General features: G+C 43.2%; 1 protein-coding gene across 6 annotated transcripts in view; it reads right to left on the reverse strand.

The window, feature by feature from the left end:
• Positions 1–5,009: 5,009 nt before the first annotated feature.
• The window catches only part of scn8aa (sodium channel, voltage gated, type VIII, alpha subunit a), a 38,584-nt gene continuing 17,880 nt past the window's right edge, over positions 5,010–25,713 (reverse strand). For 5 of the 6 annotated variants that reach the window (XM_084016182.1, XM_084016179.1, XM_084016183.1 and 2 more), the window contains exons 13-27: positions 25,157–25,292; positions 24,681–24,919; positions 23,847–24,020; positions 23,336–23,692; positions 22,789–23,262; positions 22,073–22,190; positions 21,578–21,732; positions 20,941–21,114; positions 16,512–16,634; positions 11,842–12,126; positions 11,429–11,482; positions 10,905–11,042; positions 10,702–10,806; positions 10,301–10,571; positions 5,010–10,200 (exon numbers count right to left, since the gene is read on the reverse strand). In XM_084016182.1, coding sequence (XP_083872308.1) covers positions 9,041–10,200; positions 10,301–10,571; positions 10,702–10,806; positions 10,905–11,042; positions 11,429–11,482; positions 11,842–12,126; positions 16,512–16,634; positions 20,941–21,114; positions 21,578–21,732; positions 22,073–22,190; positions 22,789–23,262; positions 23,336–23,692; positions 23,847–24,020; positions 24,681–24,919; positions 25,157–25,292 — 3,963 coding nt within the window. In that variant the 3' untranslated portion in view covers positions 5,010–9,040. The remainder of the gene's footprint in view (positions 10,201–10,300; positions 10,572–10,701; positions 10,807–10,904; positions 11,043–11,428; positions 11,483–11,841; positions 12,127–16,511; positions 16,635–20,940; positions 21,115–21,577; positions 21,733–22,072; positions 22,191–22,788; positions 23,263–23,335; positions 23,693–23,846; positions 24,021–24,680; positions 24,920–25,156; positions 25,293–25,713) is intronic. The other variant, XM_084016184.1, reaches the window with a different exon arrangement.

Here is a 25,713-nt window from a genome sequence, read left to right on the forward strand (position 1 = left end):
TCAAAGGACTTTAGAAATGCAGAAAAAAAAACACATATTTGTCTCACTATGGACAAACGACAACCAACCGTTGAGAAGCCCAGGGGGAAACTAAGTATTATTAGATACGTCATGGCAGCCTGGCTCACTTTAAGAGTCCAATTATAAAACAAAATTGCGACCCTGCTGAAAACCCTAATAAAAATCATAGGACACAAAGGTCAGCCATCTCTTCAATCCATCTGTGATGGAAAAGTGATAAAACATCCTCAATGAGCGAACACACATCCTCCACAACGAATATGAACTCCCACCATCAGTTTCAGAGCCAGCAGATTTTAAAATAATTGTTGTAAACTCTCATTCATACCTTCATCCATCACACTCTTAAACAAGCAGACACAGCATCCCTCAGCCTGAGAGGCAGTTATCCCTTTTTATTCTAGATTGCATTTTACGTATATTTATTACCCATCACTCGTGTTTTTTGTTTTTTTTAGGATTAACTTTTTATAGGTTTTAATTTGAATGTTTTATGCAGCATTATTTATTGTACTTTTTAATTGTAATGTGTTCTGTATCGTGTATGTATGTTGTTTAATTGCAGCTGTACTTGGCAATTTTAGCCCATGACATATTTCCTTCGGGACAATAACGTTTATCTTATCTTATCTTACACGGGACAAAGAAGGGACTCCGCCCTGCCTACATGCTGCAGAGCATCGTTCAGTATTTTAAGTTCTAAGGTGGCACCTGGTGGTTTCAGTCACCAGTATTGCAGGTGAGGCTGAGCTGAGCTCCATACCTTTGAGTAGCTTCATATGTTGTATGTCCTTTGTAACAGAATATCAAAGAATGACATTGCTGCAAAAGAACTTCTAAAGTTATATGTTGTATTTCATCAATATAGCAACAATAAAACATAGTTTATAATAAATGGGATGACTGAAGTATTAAAAACGATACTTACTAAACAACTTTGAATAGATATCAGGCTTACCTGATGACATGCCTTTATTAAAGGTTCTTACTGGAGCATGTTGCAAAGACAGAACAGAATATTTACCCTGGTGTTCTCAAATGTTCATCCAAATATTAGCACGGAGGCCTGGAAGACACTGCAGCTGAATCCCCTCAAAGGTCTAGATTTCTGATATTAAAGACGTGAACGATGCCGTTTCAGAGTGATTGTCTCGACGTCAAACACCAAGAGAGCATTTCTCCACACCTGCTACTGTCTGAATAAGCGAGAGTGGGCTCTGACCTCTGAACTCTGTGGAGAGCGCATGTCACACAACATCCTCCACATAAGCTATGATTCAGACAAACCCTAATGAGGAAGAGGGTCATCGGCTGTGGGAGGTGACCTACAGTAGATGTCACACTGGGACACCTGCTGTCTTTATAAGACGATGGTTACCAGGACTTGAGGTTTCGTCCACACTCGAGGTGTACAGGGGCTTCTGCGTGGCTCCGTCTGTATTACACTGCATGTGCTCCAGACAAGCAAGTACGTCAAAGTTCCTGGTGAGTTTACATTTTTTTCACATAATGCAATGATATCATATCCAACATAGCAGGATAAACATTGTGTTTTGCTCTCGGTTATGTGTTGACCAGGTGATCCCGAGGATGAGCCTACACGTGTGGTGTATGTTGGTCCTGTTTCTCTGTCCCGGCACTGAAGAGATGGTCGTCGATAAAACTAGACCAACAAGGTGTGTATTGAGTCTCTTTCTGGCATCTTGAGACATTTAGCAGCACTTTTTGATTTCATATGGTTTGTGATTTTTACTGAAGAAAACTGTATAGGCTCTTGTTATTGTCTGTTGTTAATTCTGTATGAAATATGCAACGTGATGTTGAGCACTGAAATAGACTGTAAATGAAATAACTTCTCTGTCATCAACACTGTTTCTCTTAGATGGCATTCCTATCAGATCGAAAAAGGACAAAACATATTCCATATTCTCAAAAGACATTCAGACGGGACGTTCACCAGCGATTTCACCCACTATCTTGATAAGATCAAGGCCAAAGATTTTGTGGAATGGCTGGCCACCACCAAACGGGAAAGGTAAGCTGAAAAGCAACATTTATGCCATTATATACCGTTATTTAAAAAATATATATAAATGTAAAAATATATAAAATATTTATTACCACTAGTGTAACGCGGCTGAACGCAGCGTTTCCTTTTTCCTTTTCTTTTACTTGCAGGTGTCATGAAGAACTGCTCCACCTTGCAGCAGAAGTTTGAACCAGCCTAGACTACATGTATTGTATGTTTGATACTGCTTTACATCATCCAGCAGGACAGCATAGAAAATATTGGTTCGTTTCTCTTTATTCTTAAATAAAAGGTACCTTTTACACTTTTCTGTTTCCAAATAAGTGACAAAGTGAAGAAAAAAATAAACAAGATGTTCAGTTTCTTATCTCATCTTGCTTCTTATTTAGAAATGTGTGGCTACAGGCTTTTATTTGAAATTCAATTATCTTCAGCTACACCTTCCAGAGAAGGCAGGCTTTATTTATTTCTGTTTGTTTGTTTGATTTCTGCCGTATGATAAATACAAATAAATGGAAGATGAAAAAAATAAATAATTTTAGGGTTTTTTTCTGAATGCATTGTGCATTTGCCTGAATGCCTTTGATGTTGTGGTGCACACAGATTTTAGAATTAAATATTTTCTATTGACAGTGGCAAGTGATAAAATATGCTTATCTGTCTTATCTATGCTAACTAATTCCAATAATAGATGAGGCAGAGTCAAGTGACCTGAATTAAAAAATCACACTTTTCATATATACCAGAAGTGGGTGCTGTTGTACAGCAAATCAGGAAAATCAGGGCCAAACATCTCAGGCCATTCAGAGGCTGTTTTGGGGGGGCAGGGTGTGGGTGTGAAGGCATCTGTTTTGTTTCCTTTTGCAGTGCAAACTGTATATAGCATGCACTTTTTTCACACACATGGATATTGTTGCGCAATAGGATTATGCAATGAGGCAGGCAGTAAGTAACGGAGTTAACGTTGAGAAGAAAGGAGGGGTTTGGTGGAAGAAAGTGGAGAGATAACTGGAGTGGCGGAGGTGGTTGTGTTGTAGGTTTTATGTTAGGAATGGATTCGTGGGGGGTGAGTTGTGTGCCTGCCTCGTTTCTCATTGAGAAATGTGAGTTGTGTGAAGCTGCAGCTCTGGAGAGCTCCGTCTTTGGGCTCCATCCTCCCTCCTCAGTTCTACTCCAGGGAGAAAGGGACATCTGGGGAGGAGGGGAGATGAAGGGGGGGAGTAAAGGAGAAAAAGAGGGAGCACCAGCAGGGCACAGAACACAATCCTCTGATAGATTGAAATAGGATCAGATAGTAGGAAAACCTCATTTTCCTGCTGGCTATTTGTACATGTCTGACATTTAGCAGCAGGACAGCAGCATATATGGTACAGAGCATTTTATTGCTGTAGATGAAGTAAATTATGTTTAGCTCTCATTAGTGATGAATGGCCTGCAATAATATTCAGTGTCCCTGTCATGTGTATAAAAAGCCAAAGCCTCGTCTTAAAAAAGATAACCATGGCAAGGAAATACTGTGACACTGTTTAATTGTTATATTTAGCCACGTTCAGATCTACCCACTGAGAAACCACATGCTATGTGGCAACATGCTTCAGAGGAAGGGAGGTGGGGTGAGAGGAAAGCGGGGAGGGGAGGAGGATGAGGAGAGGAGAGTAGGTGTGGCTGTCTAAAAATTAGGTCGAGCTCTTCACTAAACACAAATATTATGGCTGGGTTTTGCTTCACGACAACCTGCGCTGTCATCTTCCCTTCCGACCCCAACCTAAGAGCCTCTGAGTCGGCCGGAGGACGTTTGTCGGACCCGGTAGCACCTCCAGCACCACGGACAGCTCCTCCTCTGCAGGGGCGCGCGTCTACAAGCGGCCGTCGGCGCTTTCCTTGGGCTCACGCGTAGTTAACGAGCCGAGATTTTTGGGTTGATTTTTCTTCCTTTTTTTTTTTTTTTGGAGCGTGGGAGCCGGTCGCCTAGGCAGCCGTGCATGGGCACAAACTGATGGCGGCACTGGGCCAAACTGGGAGTGTGCTGCTGACTCAGTCTCGACTGCTGCATTAATTTATCTGCACTGCAGTGCTCCACCACCTCCCTTCCCCTTCTCTGTTCCTTACCTCCCCCCTCCCCTCCCCTCTCCGACTCCCTCTCTCTCTCTCTCCTCTCCACCTCACTGCACTCTCACACAACCATCCTGGAGCAAGGCAGTGAAACGATCTGGGGAGAGGGAGGGTGATGGTTGAAAAATGAGCAGGCTCCCGTTGCCTACATGTGTAGATAATGTGATAGACGAATTGATTTGAAAATATCATACATAAATCCAGGGAGATGGAGGAGGTGTCGGGAAGCCTTGAAGAATCCATGTGACGTGAAGGAGGGAGAGGAGCCAAATAGACATTTTTTAGTGTGACAAAAAGGAAAGGGAGGGTAGTCCATGGAAAATCTATTCAGTGTTTCAGGATAACTCCATGCATCATGTACATACAATTCCAACCTACTCTCCAAAAAGGGCTTCTTAACCCCCTGAGAAGCATAAACAGATCGATACCCCCCATCATGGCTATTTCAGCCCAGTTCTCGTGAGGTTATGAGGGCGACGACTGTAATATCATACCTTTAGGCGATTTACTTCATGGTGGACCACAAACAAGAGCATCACAGTACAGATGGACTGCATAATAATGGGTCTATAGCCCATCGTCTGCCTGTGAGGGGGATGTTAACATGGGTCTCTTAACAAATTCAATAAGCCCATTACGTTTGAAAGGATGCCTTTCAAGAACCTGCTACCATAGCGGCACTCAGCTCCATTTCACAGGATGTCTTGTAATCCACTTGCATCAACATACAGCACCACAAAATTGAACTAATACATTCAAAACGTTGACCGCTACTTGAAGTGGACAATCTGAAATAGGCCTGAAGGAAAGTAGAGGTGGGAAAATGGAAAAACCAACACACAAGCTGTAACTGGAAGGCTGCTTTATTGGTAATAAAAAGGTTCGTGCTCAAATGAAGACAATCTTTCATATATTCTTACCAAGAGTCCAAGTGGTTGTGCAACACACCATCATATTGTACTGTATATCCTCTTTTGTCACGGTGTCGAAATGGTAACAACAGTTTGAAAAAGCACTTTTCAAATTTTTCAGCAAAAAGAAAAAAAAAAAGAAAAACGCCCATAATAAACCATGCTAAAAAAGAATGAGTCCTATCATCAAATATTGATACAAAAATAAATTTCAGATGGAAACAGAACATTGAAGAAATAAAACAGAAATATAGAAGGCAAGCTGCTTTTTCACAAGCCAAGTGGGTGACACACAGAGCACAAAGAACAGGACTTTTTTTTGAGTTAGCTGTTTTGCTGTTAACATCATACACTGTTGAATATATAAGATGAAGTGGGGTGTCTGGACGATCTTCTGGCAGTATTTTCTGACTCGACATCCCTGATTAATGTTGTGCTCACACCCTCCCAAACCTCCACCCTCCACAGTTTGGACAGTTTTGTTTGTTTTCTTATTTTCAGTGTGGAATAGACATCCGATTCACAGAAAAAAGCAGAAAAAAGGCACATGCCATTGAGTGGAACACTGGAAACAAACCAATCGACAAAAAAAGGAACGTGAGGATGAGAAGTAAGTACATGGCTGTATGCACGTTGAGCTGTTATGGCACTGATGTGTGGGTATGAGGGGGGAAAGGCCTTGGGGGGTTCGGGACCATCTCGAGGAAGAGACAACTGGTAAAGTTGGTGGGCAGTGAGGAGTCACCTGTGTGTGTGTGTGTTTGTGTCCGTGACTGTGAGTGTGTCCTGTATACTCAGTGAAGGTGAGAGATATGACAGTAAGTGAGAAATGTGCTGGTAACATTATCCTTTCATCATGATCAGGCTACAATCCATGGCAAGCAGCTCCAGTAACATCGCACATGAGCTATTCCCCGACATAGAAGGGTGCTGGAAACAGCCAGTTTTAGACATCCACTGAACGTGTTGCACATAAATCAAATGTGACAGTGTTCTTCTGTTTTTACCTATATACATATAGACATAATATATGTATACATGTATATATCTTTTTGTATTATATAATATCTATATTTCATTCAATTTCCGTCAACAAAGTGAAAAGTGTCTCAAAAAATCCAAAAAGGTAACAAATGTGACAAAGGGCATAGCTGGAAGCCATTCTATATTATTGTTATTATTCTTTTTTTTATTATTATTAGTAGTAACATTTTTAAAATTCCGTATTTACAAAAAACACAACAAAGCATGCCGATAAAATAAAAGAATATAATACAATATTTATAGTTTCTCTCAAAAAGTTCGTTGTTTTTCAGCGATTGTGCCATTTACATCATAGCCTGCACTGTACATATATATGTTTTTGTGTTTTTTTGTACTTTTTTGTACTTTTTTTTTTTTTGCTTTTTTAGTTTTTTTCAAGTGTGAATGTATCATTCTAAAACATTACATCCAAGATGAACATGGATAAATTGGATGACATTACCCACCCCTCCTGTGGTTCTCATTGGGAATGTATTTGGTTTCAGTGTGCAGCAGCCAAACTGATTCGGAGACCTCATATTGTAAACAGACCTCAGTTGTTGTTACAGACAGGGGGTTCTGGTACAGGCAGTGTTAAGCACACCAAATGGCATTAGTGGTGTGACGAAGTTTGCTGGATTTCTGTCCAGTCATCCACTTAGAAATAGTAGGAAAGAAATGGCAGGAACACCTAAGGAGGCAGTTGTGTTTTGTCTACCACTTGACAAAGCCTCAGGTTTTTTATGAAAAAAAACACCCAGAAAGCTTATTATACAACATAGCTGCGTCGATGTGAGGCCTGCTGATGTTTAATCTTGGCAAGTGTTTCGCATTTGTACGTCCGTCTCTGGCTAATTGTTTTTTTTTGTTAAGCAGGTGATAGTACTTAAAAGCCTGCACGTATGTGAAACGATGGTGCAAGGGGTCCAACACCACACAGTGTTCAAGAGGTCCCACAAAAGCACAATGATACACTGACAAACATGGGACTTTCAGCACTCCCGACTCAGACCAAAGCACTGTTCTCTTCTTCCATTCTTCCATTTGTCTCTTGTTCTCATGGCAGTCAGACAAAAAACCCTGAAGGGAGGGGCTCTACCTATTTATTGGTCCATGTTTGTGTTATTTATCTTCCATCCACCTCCCTGAAATATCAGACAAAAATCCATTTGATTCTACAGTCCAACCCACGAGCCCTTCATGGCCATCCACCTTCCACACTATGCTAGGCACGACAAGGCATGTCCTTGTGACAATTCTCTACCAAACGCTGCTATTTCAGATGGTCAGTGTCACTTTCACTGATCAACTCCTTTTCTGATGATGATTGCATCACAAGGACATCAGAGAAGGACTTCAAGGCGTTTTTTTTGTTTGTTCAACTCAAATTGTCCAAAAAGCACTACCTAAAACATCATTTACTGGGATATTTTCTGATGCGTCGGACAGAGTAGAAAAAGAGGAAGTTGAAATGGATTTATCTTTGAGAGGACGATCTAATGTGTCTATCAAAATGACGTTTTCAGTTCTTTCACTAGCCCGAAACAAATCAACAAAAACAATATAAAAAAAAAAACCAACCCTTCTTCTGGAACTACAGCATTAGAGGGGCTACCTATTGAGACTTGAGCACACCAGACCCTCACTGGTGCCAGCAATGGATTCCTTGGCGTGAAATATCCCTTGCTTTTCCTGACGTAATGTGGACCACAGGTACGTAAGGAAAGTGATGATGGATGTAAGTAAACAAAGAGATGTGAGCCCCAGATTTGGTTCAGGACAACTGGCATGGTCCTCCAAATCTGTGCATCCTCATCGTGAGGATATTCTGCTTCCTAAATACTCAAACACTCCACACTCTTTCTATACTACTGACATTCAGAGCAGCAAAAAAACAACCTGTTTTCTAGTCTGTGTTGTTGGCTGATCTGACTGAGGCTTTGCCTCTGAATGCTTATATCCTTCATTCACCTGAACGTTTAACAAAGGGCTGAATTAAAAGCAAAACTAGTGCAGGGCAGGATCACTGCCGCTCCCCCGTTCTTCTATAAATTATTTTCCAGTTATACTTAATCCCCCAGTGGACAGCCTCAAACTCGTCAAGCCACTGCAATGGTCTGAGAATTAGTGTCTTGTGGGACTATGATTACTCATGCATGATTCCTGATCAACACATGCCTTCATGCAAGTCATTTCTATGCATTGAACGAGCACAATAATAACTATTTATCTGAAACTCGACCTGAGCAAGTCTCCTTCAACCCAAGTCAAAACAATGACTAATGACCACTACCCAGTCAGTGTGAAAGCCCATGTAGAACGTGTCTTTTTCAATGTCAGTACAGTATAACACAGGAGATGAAAAGACTAGTGACATGGGCAAAAATGTGATCTTTTTTGCTGCTCAAATAATGTAAAGATGCAAGTATACTCAGCACAAACAAACAAACAAAAATCTTTGTCTACGGTTCTGGGTTTTCCCCCCCTTCCTTTCTTAGCTCGTGTTTCCTTTTCCTCGCTAAACTTGCTTGGTTGATTATTGTTTTTCTTCTTGATAAAGACGGTAAACTGTGTTACAGACGCTCCTTTAGACTGCTAATACAGTTCTAGTGGGATCTGTATGATCCGGTCCCGTAGCATCGGAGCTTTGCTGCGGGGGGTCCACAGGGTGGTGGCAGGGATTTTGCAATTTTTCGATCATCGAGATCATTGGCAGTTGGTCCCCAAAGAAATGTGTGTCATTGACCAACACACTGTGAGTCATTTTTGTATCTGTTCCTCATTATGCAGCAAAGGTTAGTATGGAGTCTGTAAACATTTTTGTACGTTTTGTTGTTGTTGTTTTTTTTTCTTACTTGCAAATGATCACTTTTTCTACATTTGTCGAGTTTGGGCTCAGAGTCACGTCTCGCTGTGTTTTTATTGGATTTCGAGTCACCGAACCTTAACACTTGGATTCCCACACATCTTTTTGGTTTTTGTCCTTGTCTTTCCTGGCCCAATCCTCCTTGTTTTCGTCCTGCTTCTCCTTGTCAGGTTTGGTGACGCTGTCGTAGGAGGGCAGCGAGGCAGTGGACGGTGTGCTCTCCTTCTTCTCCTGGTTGGTCCCGCCGTTCTCAAACTTATTGTTGGTGAAAGTGTGACGCTTGAAGATGATGCCGCGCCGGATGAGGTGGATGCGGTAGGCATTCTGGATAGTTCTGGCAGAGACGTCCTCCTGTTTGCGGCGGAGAGTGGTGGTGATGGGTTCGTACGACACCTTGGAGGGGTTGGCCTGCACGAAACGCTCCTCCATCTGTTGCCTCAGCATGTCCAACTCGCCGCTGTCACCCAGCACTCGCTTCGTGAAGGCAAACAGGATGTCCAGGCAGTGAATGCGATCACCGCTCACCATGGGCAAGTCCATGGCAATGAGTTCTATAGTGTTGGGCTTCGGCACACGAAGTGGGTGCTCCAGTGTGTCTGCAAAGTCAGACAGCTTGGCAAAAGTAATGAACTGCGAGGCGGTGGGGTCAAACTTCTCCCAGATCTCGTAGAAGGTTTCAAAGTCGTCCTCGCTGAGCGGATCGGCGCTTTCCTCCGTGGCCACGCTGAAGTTCTCCAGGATGATGGCGATGTACATGTTGACCACGATCAGGAAAGAAATGATGATATACATGACAAAAAAGAATATTCCCACCGAGGGGTTGCCACAGTCGCCCTTCACGGGTGTGCCGGGGTTCTCAAGGGTTGGACTGCAGTCCGGTGGGTAGTTGAGGATCGGCAGCAGCAAGCCGTCCCATCCAGCTGACGTGGTGATCATGAACAGAATGATCATGCTGTTGCCGAAGGTCTCAAAGTTGTACAAGTCGTCAATTCCCGCGCCGTGTTTTACATAGCCAAAGTTAGACATGCCGAAAATGGAGAAGATGAACATGACCAGGAAGAGCAACAGGCCAATGTTGAACAGGGCCGGCAGTGACATCATCAGGGCAAAGAGTAAAGTCCGGATGCCCTTAGCTCCTTTGATCAGGCGGAGGATCCGGCCGATACGAGCCAACCTGATCACCCTGAAGAGGGTCGGCGACACAAAGTACTTTTCAATGATGTCAGCGAGGAACATACCTGAGAGAAAAGAAAAAGGAAGATTATATCATCAGAACACAACAGACTCGTTTCGAAGCTACCTCCTCATGGCTTTGTGTCGTCCACCTCTCTCACTCACCGACAATAGACAGGATGACCACCACCACGTCGAAGATATTCCATCCATTGGTGAAGTAATAGTGCCGAAGGGCAAAAAGCTTGAGCAAGAACTCGGTGGTGAAGACGACGATAAAGATGAAGTTGACCCAGTAGAGGACGTTCTCTGTTTCATCCGACTGATCGTCGGTCTCCACCATCATGGTGACCATGTTGAGGCAAATGAGAATCATGATGGAGATGTCGAAGACTTGCTGCGTCACAAAGTCAAACACCATGCCCTGGATCTTGTTCTAAGGGGGGAGAGAGAGAACATAATGTTATGAAGGTGAGGTTTGAGGCGATGAGGTTTGAACCAAAAAGTATAGTATTTTGAATATTAATATGAACACAAATAGAGTAACCCAGAGGATAAATACATACCTGTGGTCGAGGAATAGGTTTTTGCGGCTTTTTGGAGCCCAGTTTTTTCATGGCATTGTAGTACTTTTTCTGTTCCTCTGTCATGAATATATCCTGACCTCCAAAGTAAAGGGATAGACCAATATTTGGTTATAATCACATTCTGACACTAACGGAAACTCCTGCAGCAGTGTAAAGGGTTAAGGTGACAGAAAGGGTCTTATCTTTTTCTTCTGCTGGTTGAAGTTGTCAATGATCACACCAATGAAGAGGTTGAGGGTGAAGAAGGAGCCAAATATGATGAAGACGACAAAGTAGATGTACATGTAGATGTTGACCTCATAGGCGGGCTGGCTTCCCACCTTGGAGGGAGGCACAATGTTAAAGGGAGTATTGCCATTTTTAAACACAATTTAGAGAAATAATTTGGCATTTCGAGAAATATGCTAATTTACTTTCTTGAGTTGGATGACAAGATCAATATCTAAGCTAAGGAAGTCCTTCTAGCAACTCCTCTGAAGTTCACTAATTAACCCCTATTCCTTCAATCAAGGGTCCAGGTACCAGAAATAAGGTGTAGTCTAAAGTTATTCTGGACTTGTCTTTATGCTATGTTGGGTTAGCTGGCTGCTGGCGGACTTTGTTTCATAATTTTGTTCTCAGCAAAGAAAGTGAGCGATTTCCTAAGATGTCAAACTTATAATATAAATAAGCATTACAATATTAATTGAAGAAGAAATGAATATACCTCTCTGGAATCCACAGCCGCATACATAATGTCCATCCAACCTTTGAATGTGGCCTTTCAAAAGAGAGACATGACTTAATACATTTGTAGAAAACAAAAATTGTAAATTGAAATCAAATAAAACAAACCGAAACTGATGCATGTCCTGAAGTACAACTTGTGCATGGAAAGAAACAAGTTAATGAAGGAAAGGGTATGAAGAAACACCAAATACACACAATAATAAGAAAAAGACAGGCAGCCTCAGAGTACTGTGAAGACAAATGGAGCTTGAAGCAACAACAGACCCTCAGGTGAAGCACAGAAAGAAAAGGGGGGAAAAAACAGAAAAGTGCCTAAATGAGACAAAGAAACCACATTAGAATGAAATAAGAAATAAGACGTGAGAAATAGAGGAGGAGCGACACTCTCACCACTTGCAGCAGGGCCAGGTAGCCGGCGCCCACATTGTCAAAGTTGATCTTGACGTTCTTCCATCTGACCTCGGTAAAGTTTTGGTCCATGAGGGCCAAACACTGGCTCTTGTTGTTGACCACATCCATGGGAAAGTATTCCTCCGACGTCTCATTAAAACAGTAGTAGTACTTGCCCGCAAACAAGTTGACTCCCATGATACTGAAAATCAGCCAAAAGATGAGGCAAACCAGCAACACATTCATAATGGAAGGGATGGCACCCACCAAGGCGTTGACTACCACCTAGACCAGACCAGGGAAGACAGGATACGACATGAGAAGCAGGAAGCAAACGCCTTCTTTCAACCCCTCCAATGAGACACTACATAATGTTATGGCATTACACTGAGTACTTCAAATAAAAGCTGTTCAACCCTTTGTTACAGGTGGTCATTGAGAGCAGCAGTTCAATCCTATTATGATTCAACGTAGTCAAGAATAAGCACTGCACAGCACTGTGATATACATACTGAAGCATGGGTAATTAATGGGAGGGAGAGCTGCATCGGTCTCTTTGTAATTAGAGCAACACCGATGTGACTCTGAGATGCTCTTCTGATCTGTTTAAGTGCTTAAGGGACACTCAAGCACACACACACATTCACACACACACTCGAACCAAGGCAAACACAGATGTAAAAAAAAAAATCTATACAAATGTTAACGATGTAAAATGTTCGATTTACAAACTTTTTATTTAAAACAACAATTTGGGGGCATTTTGTGATTTCATGATTACAGCCACAACATACTTTATGACTTATACTTGGTAGGATAGTATGTGGTATTACATTGTAGGTTGTGTGGTACTAAACTAATAGTGTTGTGTAAAATGTACAAAACAGTTGCTATAAATCATAAGAAAAAAAATCAATGAAATCATGTACCCTAAATTAATGTAGCAATATGTTATACTAATATTGTTTTTCATGAGGTGACAGACACAAACACACAAACACACACACACACACACACACATTCCAGTGGTTGCTTAAAGCTTTATCTCCCCAAAGACTCACAAAACTTTTAAATGCGCCTGTTAATACCTCACTTAATGTATATTTGCAAATTAAATCCCAAAATAATGACATAAATTTATAATGGGAGCATTTGACAGTGTTGCGAGAAGTACATTTTATAAAGTAGATGTTGATATGTTTCTTCAAATTTACTTAATAAACAAGTGTTTGCCATACCACTATGAAGTGTCCACTCTTACCACCCAAGCAATTGTTATTCTTAATCTTACCAACCCTTACCCATGAATAAATCAAACAATAGAACATTATATAATAATTCCCACCACCACCCCAAAATCTAGGCCTTTCTAGCAATCCAATCTGATTTCCCGTAGATTTACCATAGGCAGTAACAAGCTCAGCACATAGTGAACCACTCACTACCAGTGTTAGGCAGGCCGACCAGCAGCTCTCAGGCAGACAGCTGAGCATGCACGTCTTTGGCAGACTCGTTTTATGGAGCCATATTCCCTCCTCATTACAGACAGACAGGGAGGAGCTCTAGAGCAGGATTCTCTCAGCGTGTACACAACCTTCACTGGCTGACGTTGGATCTTAAACATGTGCTGTCGAGAGGTAAAATATTGTGTCTAAAGAAAAATCGCCATTAGGATCATTTTCAAATACAATTACAGGCCTTTCCTTGACAGTGTTGCTTTTGCACTCGCTGAGAGAATGACTCTTTGTCTCGATCTGAGATACAACTGAACCGCTTTCACAAGTTCGGTGTTTCGAGAAAGAATTAGGCCATGCTGTGTGGAAAGCATTCTCAGAAAGAGGGAAAATGGCTTTCCAAAATGCATAATGCATCGGGCAGTTATAGTACATGCGTGTTACATGGCATTGTGCAATCTCAAGAACCGCTCAAATCAATCAATAAATAAATAGAGATATGTGTGGATAGAGAGATCGCGGCTAAAGAGATAATGGTTGAAGCTATGCTTGCTTGTGCATCTTTGCATGGTTTGTAATGGGTAATGTCTGACGAAATATACGGTACAGTAAGACTAAACTTGTATATGTGTTGGCCTGTTCACAGTGGAGACGGGCCATAAAAGTGATTGGGTTTGAAGGTTTCATCCGAAGGCCCCTAAGATGTTTAGTAGCTGGCAAAGGTTAAACTACCAAAAATCACTGTCATTTCAATGTCTTTTGGTGCAACTTAAACATCGGCAAGGTCGTCAGGAAAATAATGGGATTTAGTGAAAGTGGGGTTAAGATGACCGGAGATGTTGTCATTCCTGTACAATGCATTGCTCAAAAGTACTCAAAGTAGGTAGTCAGATCAGCCCGTAACCATTGCATGTTAAGCAGTGCAATGTGTCCGATTGAAGCTGCACCGCTCGCTCGGCGTCGTTGAGTTGCGTTGGCCTGTGCAACGCATCGTGCAACAATACTCAACCAGCAGGGATATAAAAAGTTCTCATCATTCTAACTCTCCAGAATCTCTTTCATATGGTGTCATCTCTCCATTCATGTGCTTCCCTATTCATTTATTTATTGCTTTGGACCTAAAAAAATGCATTTTCAGTTCAAACTTAAATGATAAATCGATTGATGGACATTATAGTAAAAGAAATTGATACAGCAGGATCAAATTCCTCTATTTGTTTCCCTTTGCGTGACCAGGCCTCCCTCACCTCTCTTACCACATACACCACATACCACATGAATGAGGTCATTCATAAGGGCACTGGTTTCGGCATCATTACGTTCTTTTAAAGCAAATCTGCCATGATCTCCATCCCCAAAAATGACATCACAGCTCTATTTCCCATCCCAGAATTAACAATTAAACCTATAAAATGTCTGTGAAACACGACAGCCTCCATAAAGCCTATCCAGGGCCTAAAAGCACTGATGTCTGCTAACGTACAACAGCATCACATTTTAGTCGCTGGATATCTCGTATGAATGAGACTTTGCAATAAATTTATAGTCAACCCGCCCGCTAGATAATTGCACAGGCCTTCTTCTCCTGCTGGTCTGTCATTTTGGGGACGTGCTTAGAGGGGCGACGCGTCGTCTGTCTAGTGTTGTCCGAACGCTGTACCTACGGCCACCACCCACCCAGACCCAGAACTCAAAGTCAGAGTTTTACTGGGCATGTTGTTGCCTCCCAGTTTCACTTCCTGTGGGAGTGGAAGGCAACAGGGAGCCAGCGTCCGCCGTATGTGCTACAGTTTGTGGTGCCATGACATGACTTGTGTGAAATGGCAGCCTAGCATATTTGCTAAGCTTCTGCCTGCATTCTCAAAGAAAGGCACTAAAAAAAGATTTTAAATTAAGTGTTTAATGTGGATAAATGTTTACAAAAACGTACAGCAATTACCCGCCACGACTGTAAGTCGGATGGTACGACCCAAAGTGCTGACGCTGGCAGAAGCTTAACAAATATTTTTCTCCCAAAGCCACAACACTGTGAGTGTGTGGTTTCTGTCTCAGTCCCTGATGCAGAACGATCCTGGACAAGCAGGAGAGTGTGGTGACCCTCCAGTGGTCCGACCCAGCCGAACCGGGTCGAGGTGGAGTGAGTAGTGGAGGGGTAAGGGCGTGCGGAAGAAAAGGAGAAGGGGGGGGGGGGGGGGCTGGTTGCTGCACATGTGGGGTTGAGGAGGTGGTGGGGAGGCGTTGAGGTGAAGAAGAGAAGCTCAAACTAGTCCAAAGGGTGATGAGTAGTAGATGAGAATGAGCTCAAGAGAGTTAGGGAGGAAGAAAGAGACAAGGGCGGACTACGGGTGACAACAACCAGGTGCAACCTATTGCTACCGCCAGTCACAGAGATGACCAATCAGATATGTTAGGAAGGTTCGGTTGAAGTGACCAAAGGCAATGTCGCAAGTGATTCCTGCTTTATTACATGTGGGATTGATTCCTCTGAGTGGTTGCTTGGCAGAGTTTGGGTGTGACTGGTTGGGCAGAGGTTTAGTTGTCCTGCAGCTCCCTGGTTCCCACTGGTTGTTCTCAATAATGGGGGATGGTGTGAGCTGGGGAGGGAGGATGGGGGTTTATGGGAGCTGGGGGTGGGTGTGGGAGGGGTTCATGTGGAGGGGAGGGAGGGTTCTCAGTTAAAAGCAGTGGTTGACAATCAGGCCAAATGAAGAGCTATTTGTTGAGTTGAATGCTCTATGAAATGACATGTACGTCTGGTTAGATTTGAACAATTTTGCATTCACTTTGGCCAATCAAGAAGAAACAAAGATGAAGCACCCAGAATTGATAGATTGTCACTTATGTGATGAGGCAGCTTGTGAAAAAATTGCTTCTTATTTAATAGGAAACAAATCAATTTGTTTGTTTGTTTAAAAAAAATCAATTGAAATGCATGTTGTTCTGCTGGCAATACAACTTATTACATCATTACATACTGTAACTTTACTCTCCCAGCTGCATCATGACTTGTTCTTTCGCTCTAAGAAAGGCATGGTACAGGACTGCGCATGGAAAGGTGACTTATTGGCTTTCATTTCCCGGTTTTAAAAAACAATCCCCCAAAATTTTGGAGTTATTTTTCCTCTTAGTTTGTTTGTTTTTTTAGATCAGTTCTAGCATGCTTTAAACTGTTGAATGGGCATGCGGAAGGATCAGCTGCTTAGCTTTGGATCTTACCCTCATCCCTTCAAAACGTGACAAGGCTCTGAGGGGTCTCAAGGCCCTTAGTGTCCTGAGTGATTTAATGGGCCCTAGATCGGAGTAGCCCAGCGCATTAGCTACAAGGCTGACTATAGACACCTACACAAAAACAGAGAAGCAAAAGAGGTTCCAAACTGTTAGAAGTGAGAATATTCACTAGGGAAGAGAGACGGCCCTGGCATAGGCGGAGAGTTGCTTGACATACACACATAAATCGATGCATGTATATACATGTATAATATTGCATTTATACATGTATATACACTGAGAGAGAAGGTCAATGTTTAATATAGGTCTGTGCGTAGTGTTTTTTAGGGGATGTTTGTCTGTTATTTGGGGGCAGTTGACGACATGTGAAAACTCCTTTGTACCTGCAAAGAAATTTGTGGTTGAGAGAGAAAGAGAGGAGATAGAGACATAAGACTCAAATAGAGAGTACATTAGGCAGAAAAAGAGTGCTACATGATTTAGCAAAGATACAAGAGAAGGGACTGGGAGAGCAGGGGGAGAGGAGTTGGTGGGGAGGGGGGGGGGGGGGGGGGGATGCTACCCTGTAGAAGCTGATAATAACCCAACAGACTTGAGAGCCTTACCCTTGCCCCTCTAACATTGTCTCTCCATGTCGCTCTCGGGCTGAGGCATAAAATCCCATATAATTTAAGACAGACAAACTAATGGAACCTAAGAGAAAGAATACAAGTAAACATGTACAAGTGGGTCACTTTGCCATTTTTGTTTTCGCAGACATCAAATCAAATTCATCACAGGGCATTTCGAGTCAAAGAGGAGAGCCACAGTCACATGAACCACACACAAGAAACAGGGGATGGGGGTTAAGGGCAGACCGGATAATAGTTATTAGCACTGGATGGCACTGGAAGGACAAAAATACATGTCGAGTTACACACCGTTAACAACGGTTAACAATAACGGCACGTAACCTCAAAGAAACTGGTGCAGCCCCTCTCACGTCCGGCAGCAGCCACAGAGGCATGGCTACAGCCAAAGAACCCTTCATTCACTTAAAAACACTTACATTTTGTAATTTGTTCATATACAATCTGAGCAACATAGCAAATACAGAACACATATTGCCACAAATCAATGTACATTTAGGAGTAATGGTTTGGTAATAGTGAATCCCCTAGAGCTCTGGGCCATATAGCTGAAGTTAACTGAACACATATACAGAATTGCATCTTTAACAAAGGAGGAAATGGATGATGGTCAATAAGCTGATGCACTAATGTTCTTTAAGGGGTGGTGTGAAGTGCTGATGCACTGATTTAGACTTGATAAAGTCACTAAAGTGTGCTACGACAGTGATTACAGGCTGTCTGCTGCACGGGGAAGCTTTGTAATGAAGGATTCTTTGACTGAATGCAGTTATTCTAGATGCAAAATGCATGAGTGGGCAGTTAGATTAGAATTAGTGCATAATCACAGGAAGTCTTATTTTTTTTTACTAACTGCAATCCCAGTGTGGATGCTGGAGGGACTTAAACAGGGGTCATACCAGTTCCTTACAAATAAGGGGAAATTTCAACAGTGGACACATGTGAGCACCTCCAACGAGCCACCGACACCAACCGGTCAAATTCACCGCAAGAAGTACACAACATCCAAAGCTTACCAAAAGTCACGGAGGGAGGTTTATAACAGGCAAAATCTGAATTTTCACTGACGCCACGATCAACATGGATGACAAGACTATCAGCTTGTCATCCATCTAATGGGTGGAAATCATCGAATCTAGGGAAAGCTCGACAGAAAGGTGGCAGCATGGATTCAGACTTCTTACTGTATATGTGAATGTACGTTCAGAGTACTAACTCTTTAGCACAAAGCCTCCATTTAAATCCATAACACTGCCTTAAAATAAGTTTGAAGCTTTTCTGGTGGGGAGACAGTAAAATAAAGATTTTGCCTTGATCTACACTACAGTGTTTGGGGTAATTGTCACCTTCAGCCTGACCCCTCGGAGAGCCCCCCTTTGGGGTGCCTGGCCTCTGGCCCCCCTGCTGGGCCAGCTGTGTGGGAGTGACCTCAGTGCCTCAACGTCCTTCTCACAGAGCTCTGCAAGGCAAGGCCAATGACATCTGGGGCTGTGATCCCATGATGACGACAGCACAAACCAAACAGAAATAAAGCAAACTGAAAACAAATGAAAAAAAACACAACAAAACAATAATAATAATAATCTGAGTATAAAAAAAAGAAAGATGAATGGAGTATGACACATATCTCCCTCACACTGTTTTATCACTTTTAACTGGCAATATAAGATACATAGGTATACAATATGAAAGATTATTCCTACAATGTTAGTAAAATATTAAAAATATAAAAATATATATAATCTGATTGTGTTCACCAGTCACTATGCTGCGACGTTTATGTCTTAACAGATTTAACTAAACAGTAAACACTTAACTTTCTAACATTACATTTCTTGCCCTGTGCCTTTTTTAGCAAATACATAATAAAACACAAAAACATCCTTTTAATGAAAATCAGGAAGACACGAATCAAATGGGTAACAGAAAGATACAGAATCACAAGGGAAATGAGGAGGAGCGCACCCACACAAAGAGTCAGGCAGAGAAAAAATACAGGCTGGTCGAATGATGGTGTCCCCCCCTTTTTCTGAGTCCATGGCAATGGTTTCACCCCACAACACAGTCAGGCCACAACACAACCCAGACTCATCAAGCCCAAGGCTTTCCTTCTTTTGTTTTTTTAAGAGGGGGAGCGCTAGTGAAGACCAAACTTACCGCCGGCCGCCTGTCACCCACCATCATTACATCCCAGCACAATATCACCACATTCCTGAGGTTTACACTTTCAAGAGGGAATAAAAGGAGAACGGGGAAAGAGGGGAAGAGGGACGCCGCTCTCTGTAACGTGTTCCCAACTTGGGAAACGTGGCGCCCTGCACTGTCCCAGGTGTTGGGCTTGACAACACACCCACGGGCAGGGAGTCTACAGTGGCAATAACCAGAAGCAATACAGGGTGGTGGGATTTTAGCTTTATGTGTGCGGTAAGGTCATACCTTGAAGATTAAAAAAGCTGAAATCTTTAGGAAGTCTTAATATAATTATGTGCAATTTTAAGCCTTGTAATAAATTAAATATATAAATGCATGAATATAGAAAATGAAGTGAACATTGTTTATAATAAATGCATGTCTGCTGAATGGAATCTGGCATACAAGAGCTGATAAATCAATATGGCAACCTCTGGCCATTGATAGGAGTCCATTCACGGGTATTGGCTGAGGTGTTGGACACTGCGGAGAGGTGGTTAGTTCAAGGAGAAAGTCAGAAATTAGGGAAATTCTTATTCTATTCCAGTTCTGCAAGCATTGAAATCAATGCTTGCAGACGCTTTAAGCTCCCAGCCATGAAAATGGTCCCCTCATTGTCTTCTTTCACATTGGATTCTCATTGAAATCCCTCACAGTCTAAGCTTATGTCGTCTTAGAAATAGACAAAATAAGATTAAAATGTGATAATATATGTGACTAACAAAGAATAGATTGAAGAAATTTCCCCATTTCAGTCTTTCGATCTTGACAGACACGAGGAGCAGAGAAGTACACAGAGAGAGAGAGAGAGAGAGAGAGAGGACAAAGGCAAAGATCAAACATCGTACAGGTCAGAGACACAGGCAAGAAAAGTAGCACAGAGACATATTTTTGACACATCCCATTGTTTTCCGAGCATGACTTGAATATGGTTGTAATCGATGTAGTTATTGATTTGATAGACAAACGTTTGTTAGCATCCGTGCCTAAATAGCTGTGTGTTCAAATGTGAATCATTTCTTCTTACTGTCCTAAAACTGTAAAATTAGAAATAGACAAAACGGTGTGTTGCTAGCAGCACACCGGATAAAGTGTTTTAATTCCTGAGCAGATTATTGATGTACATATTCAAGCAGCTCAAGAGTAATTAACCAAGTACATATTAGGGCATGTTGCTTGATGGAGATGTAAAAGGTGACTCTGGCATGTGTACACTTGACGAGGACAGACTGCAGAACAGTCTTGTAAAACACGGTCCTTTAATAAAGTGGCTTTATTTATTTTATTGTAAACAACATGCCCACTCACCTCATGCATGCCATGAAGCAGATATTCATTTCTAACCACAACCTAACCACACCCAAAGGACAACACTAGGGGCAACACTTAGACATGTTAGAACAGTAAATCCTGTGTCCACATCCTATATGTATGACGTGGTTCATAACAGTCTAATAAAGACAAATTATCACAGCTTCGTTGTTGTGTTTGTACCAGTGCGTTGCTGTTGGACCAGGGTGTGGTTGAGGACCAAATAACGGTTCTTATTAATCTCTTAGTCTACGTCACCCGATGGGGGAAATAAGAGCTGGACTTACATCCACAATGAAGAAGTCGAGCCAGCACCAGGCGTTGGTGAAATACTTGACAAAACCGTAGGCCACCCATTTCAGCAACATCTCCAGGATGAAGATGTAGGTGAAAACCCTGTCGGCGTACTCCAAAATGATGCGAATAGTCTTCCTCTGCTCGATGTACACATCCTCAAAGGCCTGCGGAGGAACGGGAAACACAGATCAGGACATGACATCACACCTTTATGATTCCGCTGATGGAATTGTACACAGCACTACACTTTGGATTACAGATATAATATATATGTTCTGTGTGAAGTATTTCAAATAACCCCACAGCTGTAGATTTGCAGCAGGCTTTGCTCTTATTTTAGTAGCATTTGACACGCTTGAGAACAAGGCCCCACTTGAGCCCTCAGAAATAGCACCCCTGTGTGATAAATGGTACGGACCATTAATCACAGGCACTCCTGGACCCTCCCCCAACGCCAGCAGCTCTGAGACCAGCTGAAGCACTTGTTTTCCTCCTTAGTGTCACACTGTAGACACACCGGTCCCTATGAAGTACATCTATCTTTAATCATTCAATCTGTATCCGGCTGTGATTTTCTCTCGTCAGTAAAGTAAAAGTATGTAACAGGCCTGTAGCAGGACTCCTTACCAGGGCACCGCTGCTGAGGAGGATCATGAAGATGATGAGGGTCTCAAACCAGTTATGCTCCACAATCAGGTAGCAGGTTTTTCTCAGGTACCACCATTTCTTCCACCAGCCCGTAGAAATGTCCACCTCACAGCACTTATACTTAGCCACGCAACCTGAGGACAAACAGGAGGCGAAAAAAGCATTGGACATACTGCGGTTAGCAAATTTCAAGTCTTTAAATGAATATGTGGGGTTTTGAGGAATTTCCGGGGAATATGGGACTAGATCCAGTTGACATATTATCATTATAATTACTTCTAAAGTTGTGTGTTTATATATCAGTGTATTATTGTGAGCGTCCTGAGAGACAAATAGATAAAGTCCCCATGTGTGATCCTTCATAATCACACTGTCCTTCACCCCTATCACTGCCCTATCATTCCCAATGAGCCCAGGGGGAGTCTCTGTGCTATGGGGTGGAGGTAATGGGTGCCGTGGGAGCAGCGGTCTCACCATCTGTCCAACACCCTTCTGGGTCCAAGTATTCCTCCACCGGCTCCACCACCACCACCTCCTCCACATCTGGCTTGATGTCGATGGTGCTGCCCTCCGACGAGCTGGTGTCATCCAGCTGCAGAGACGCAGACGTTTGATCACACACATCCAGACACACAGAGAAATGCAGACGCCACGTCTCAGTGATTCAGGAAAATTTCTGTCTGTATTGCATGACTTGGGAAGGACTAGTGAAGACCAGTCTGGACCTGTCAGGCTTTGTTACCATATATACAAATTGTGTTCGCTCAGGCTTTAAAAAAGAAAGCACTTATTGGATTATGGAGGTTTTCCTTCCTTATTGAGATGGACAAGATTACAACCCCGAATGGCAGATCATCTGTTCTGAAAGTCTTCTAAATGCATTTTATCAAAAAGACATACATCAGCAGATATCCATGTCTGCCTGATCCAGCCACTCTATATGACTCTATTGAATAATGGAGTTATATTAGTGTCTGAACAGCGGCGAGTAGCCTGCCACACCATGGCCTTGTCAGGAAATTACATAGTGCAGAAAAGCTGACAAAAACATGATGTTATTCTAAAAGGTTGCAAACATTTTTTTTTTAAGTTTTATTTTAATGTATGCTGCATATTCCTGTCTTTTTTTTCGTTGCCCGTCTGAATACTCTATTAGAAGCGGGTCATTTCGATGCATTCCTCTCACTGACCTCTTTGCTGTTCTCATTTTCCGACTCGCTGCTGAAGTCCTCCGTGTTGAGGTTCTCAAAGTCGGACTCCCCCACCGCGATGGGCACGCAGACGGTCAGGTTCGGGTTGTGGATGAACGACATGTGGTCCTCGTCGATCATGTACTTGCCCACGCTGCTGCCGATACCGCTGGTAGTGCAGTTGCCGTTCTTGGCGTAGTCCAGGTCGCGGTTGATGTCCACCCCGGTGTGGTTCGCGATGCAGTTCAGCTTCTTGTCATACATGTCGTCCAACGGTTTCTGCTCATCCTCCATCTGGGGTTTCTTCAGCAGGCTGGCCATCACTACCCGCATCTTCGCCTTTATCCATGCGATGCCTACCTTGAAGCGCCCGACAGAAATCTGCAGGTTGTTGGGCTCGCCGTCGTCATCTGTCGCGGCCAAGTTGTCGGCGCTGAACGAGCTCAGCAGCAAGGCAAGGAAGAGGTTCAACACCTTCGGACACAAAATGTGACGTCAGTAACTGGATGTCGATTCTAAATCACTAAAGACAATTCTGTGAACTCACCACCAGGTTACCGATGACCATGACCATCATGAAGACGATGAGACACATGCCCTGGCCCGCCACTTCCATGCAGTCCCACATGGTCTCGATCCATTCGCCGCACAGCACCCGGAAGACGATCAGGAAGGAGTGGAAGAAGTCGTTCATGTGCCAGCGGGGCAGCTCGCAGTCCAGAGAGATTTTACACACACAGTCTTTGTAGCTCTTGCCGAACAGCTGCATGCCCACCACGGCGAAGATGAAGACGATGATGGCCAGCACCAGGGTCAGGTTTCCCAAGGCTCCCACGGAGTTACCGATGATCTTGATCAGCATGTTGAGGGTGGGCCATGACTTGGCCAGCTTAAACACTCTCAGCTATATAGCGGGAGGTGAGAGTAGAAGGGATGTGATTTAGTCAAAACCAGTATAAACATTCAGCTAGCCTGCAAGCACTCGCAGCGGATAAAGTGAACTGCAAAAGACGTCAACTCCACATGTTATTTAAAGAGGAACTGAGATGAACGCTTACCAATCGGAACGACCGCAGCACAGACAGACCCTCGACGTCAGCCAGAGCCAGCTCCACTAAACTCAGCGTCACAATAAAACCATCGAAACAGTTCCAGGCCTCCTGGAAGTAGTAGTACGGATCCATAGCCACCAACTTGAAAAGCATCTCCCCTGCAAAGATCCCCGTGAACACCTGGCAGGTAGGAAAGGGAACAGATCTGAACATTTGGATTTGGCACAACAGCATATTTCACAAGCGATCTGAGGCTGTAAAGCAGATTCTAATGTTTGTTGTGGCCCATTATCCGAGTTGTGCTTTATAGATGTTAACGTTCTGGGACACAACCTATGTTAACAAATGTGATACTGAAAAGTAAAAACAGCAATCATGATGCCATAGGTAAGATTGACTTATTTTCCCTCAAAATGCTAATAGCTAAAAATGGCCAGGTTGTGTTGATCCGTTGTAGAGCGGCTCATCGATCGGGCTCCATGAAATATTAATGCCAGCCTCCCACCAGTCAGCCAACCAGCAGAGAGTCAGGCTGGTCCCACTAAAGCACACAGCAGCTCCACACAACCAGAGGAGAGAAAGAGAGATGGCAGTACAAGACAGGGAACACGTGCATGTGAAGAAATGTGAAATGCATGGATACAAGAAAACAGCAGGGGGGGGTTGAGGATGGGGTTTTTTTTCCTCCTCCTTTCAACTCTGAATCTGCAATGAAAGAGCTGCCAATTACGGTCCCAAAAATAACAGCTCTCTGTGAGCTGCAAAGGAGAAGAAAGCGAGTTCCTTAACCGGTGGAATTAGATGCACAATAAAAGAACAAAAAAAAAGATTGCAACTCACCAGATTGCCGACAGACAGCATGTGTTCAAAGTCGCCGGTCATGGGGTAGTGCTCCATGGCCATGAAGAGGGTGTTGAGGACAATACAGATGGTGATGGCTAAGTCCACGAAGGGGTCCATGACAATCAGGTTCACGGTCTCCTTGATCTTAATCCAATCGGGGGAGCACTCCCAGATCAGGAATGTGTTAGAAAACTTATACCAGCATGGCGGACACTTGCGCTGAGACTCCTCCAGTTCTGAAGACATAGCGCGAATCACACATCAAAACCAAACATACTTGCGTGCTTGAGCATACCGCATGCAATGGTATCAAATGATAGATAAAATAGTATGCATTGTATGTATCTGGTACTGTTGGATATGCAAAGCAGATAAGCAGGAAATTCCATGTCAAACTAGTCAACCAATGAGAGCAGCGCTAGTTAAAGAATAATGAGATAGCAGGTTAAAAAGCTGGGTTAAAGTGGCAGTACCCTCCACTAGTGTGTTGGTAATGACGCTCATGACACTGTTGGCCCGCTCTTTCCGCCCAAAGGAGGTATTGAGCTGGTCCACAGACACCATCAGGGAGCCCGACAGCTTCTTCTTCACCTCAACCTCAGTAGTGGGCTGTCAGGAGGAGAGGAAGAATCAAGCACCCATGGAGAGGACATGAACACCATCCCACAGCACCACCGGTGGCCGGCGGAGGGAAGTGCACAACAGCATTGGCAGGAAAAAAGTAGTCGTGATCAGATTTTTGGGGGGGTCTGGGGCATGTTTCAGTCTTTTCTATATCAATGCTGGTTTCAAGGAAGATGTGTGTATGCTGTAAATGCATGCAGGTCTCAGCCAAAGTGGGAGCAGTGGTCTCGGGCTACTTGACCTAATTGTGTCCGAATGTAATTAGCTCATCCCGATTAAATAATAAATGGATTGTGCGATATTGTGCAAAGAGAACTGCTTCTGCATGAATGCATGTTCAGTCCCGTCATGCAGTAATGGAGGCTTTGCTGCCATTGCAATATAATCATTAGGTCATTTTACTAAG

Source organism: Eutrigla gurnardus (genome assembly GCF_963514095.1).
Source record: "Eutrigla gurnardus genome assembly, chromosome: 8".
NCBI classification, from domain to species: domain Eukaryota; kingdom Metazoa; phylum Chordata; class Actinopteri; order Perciformes; family Triglidae; genus Eutrigla; species Eutrigla gurnardus.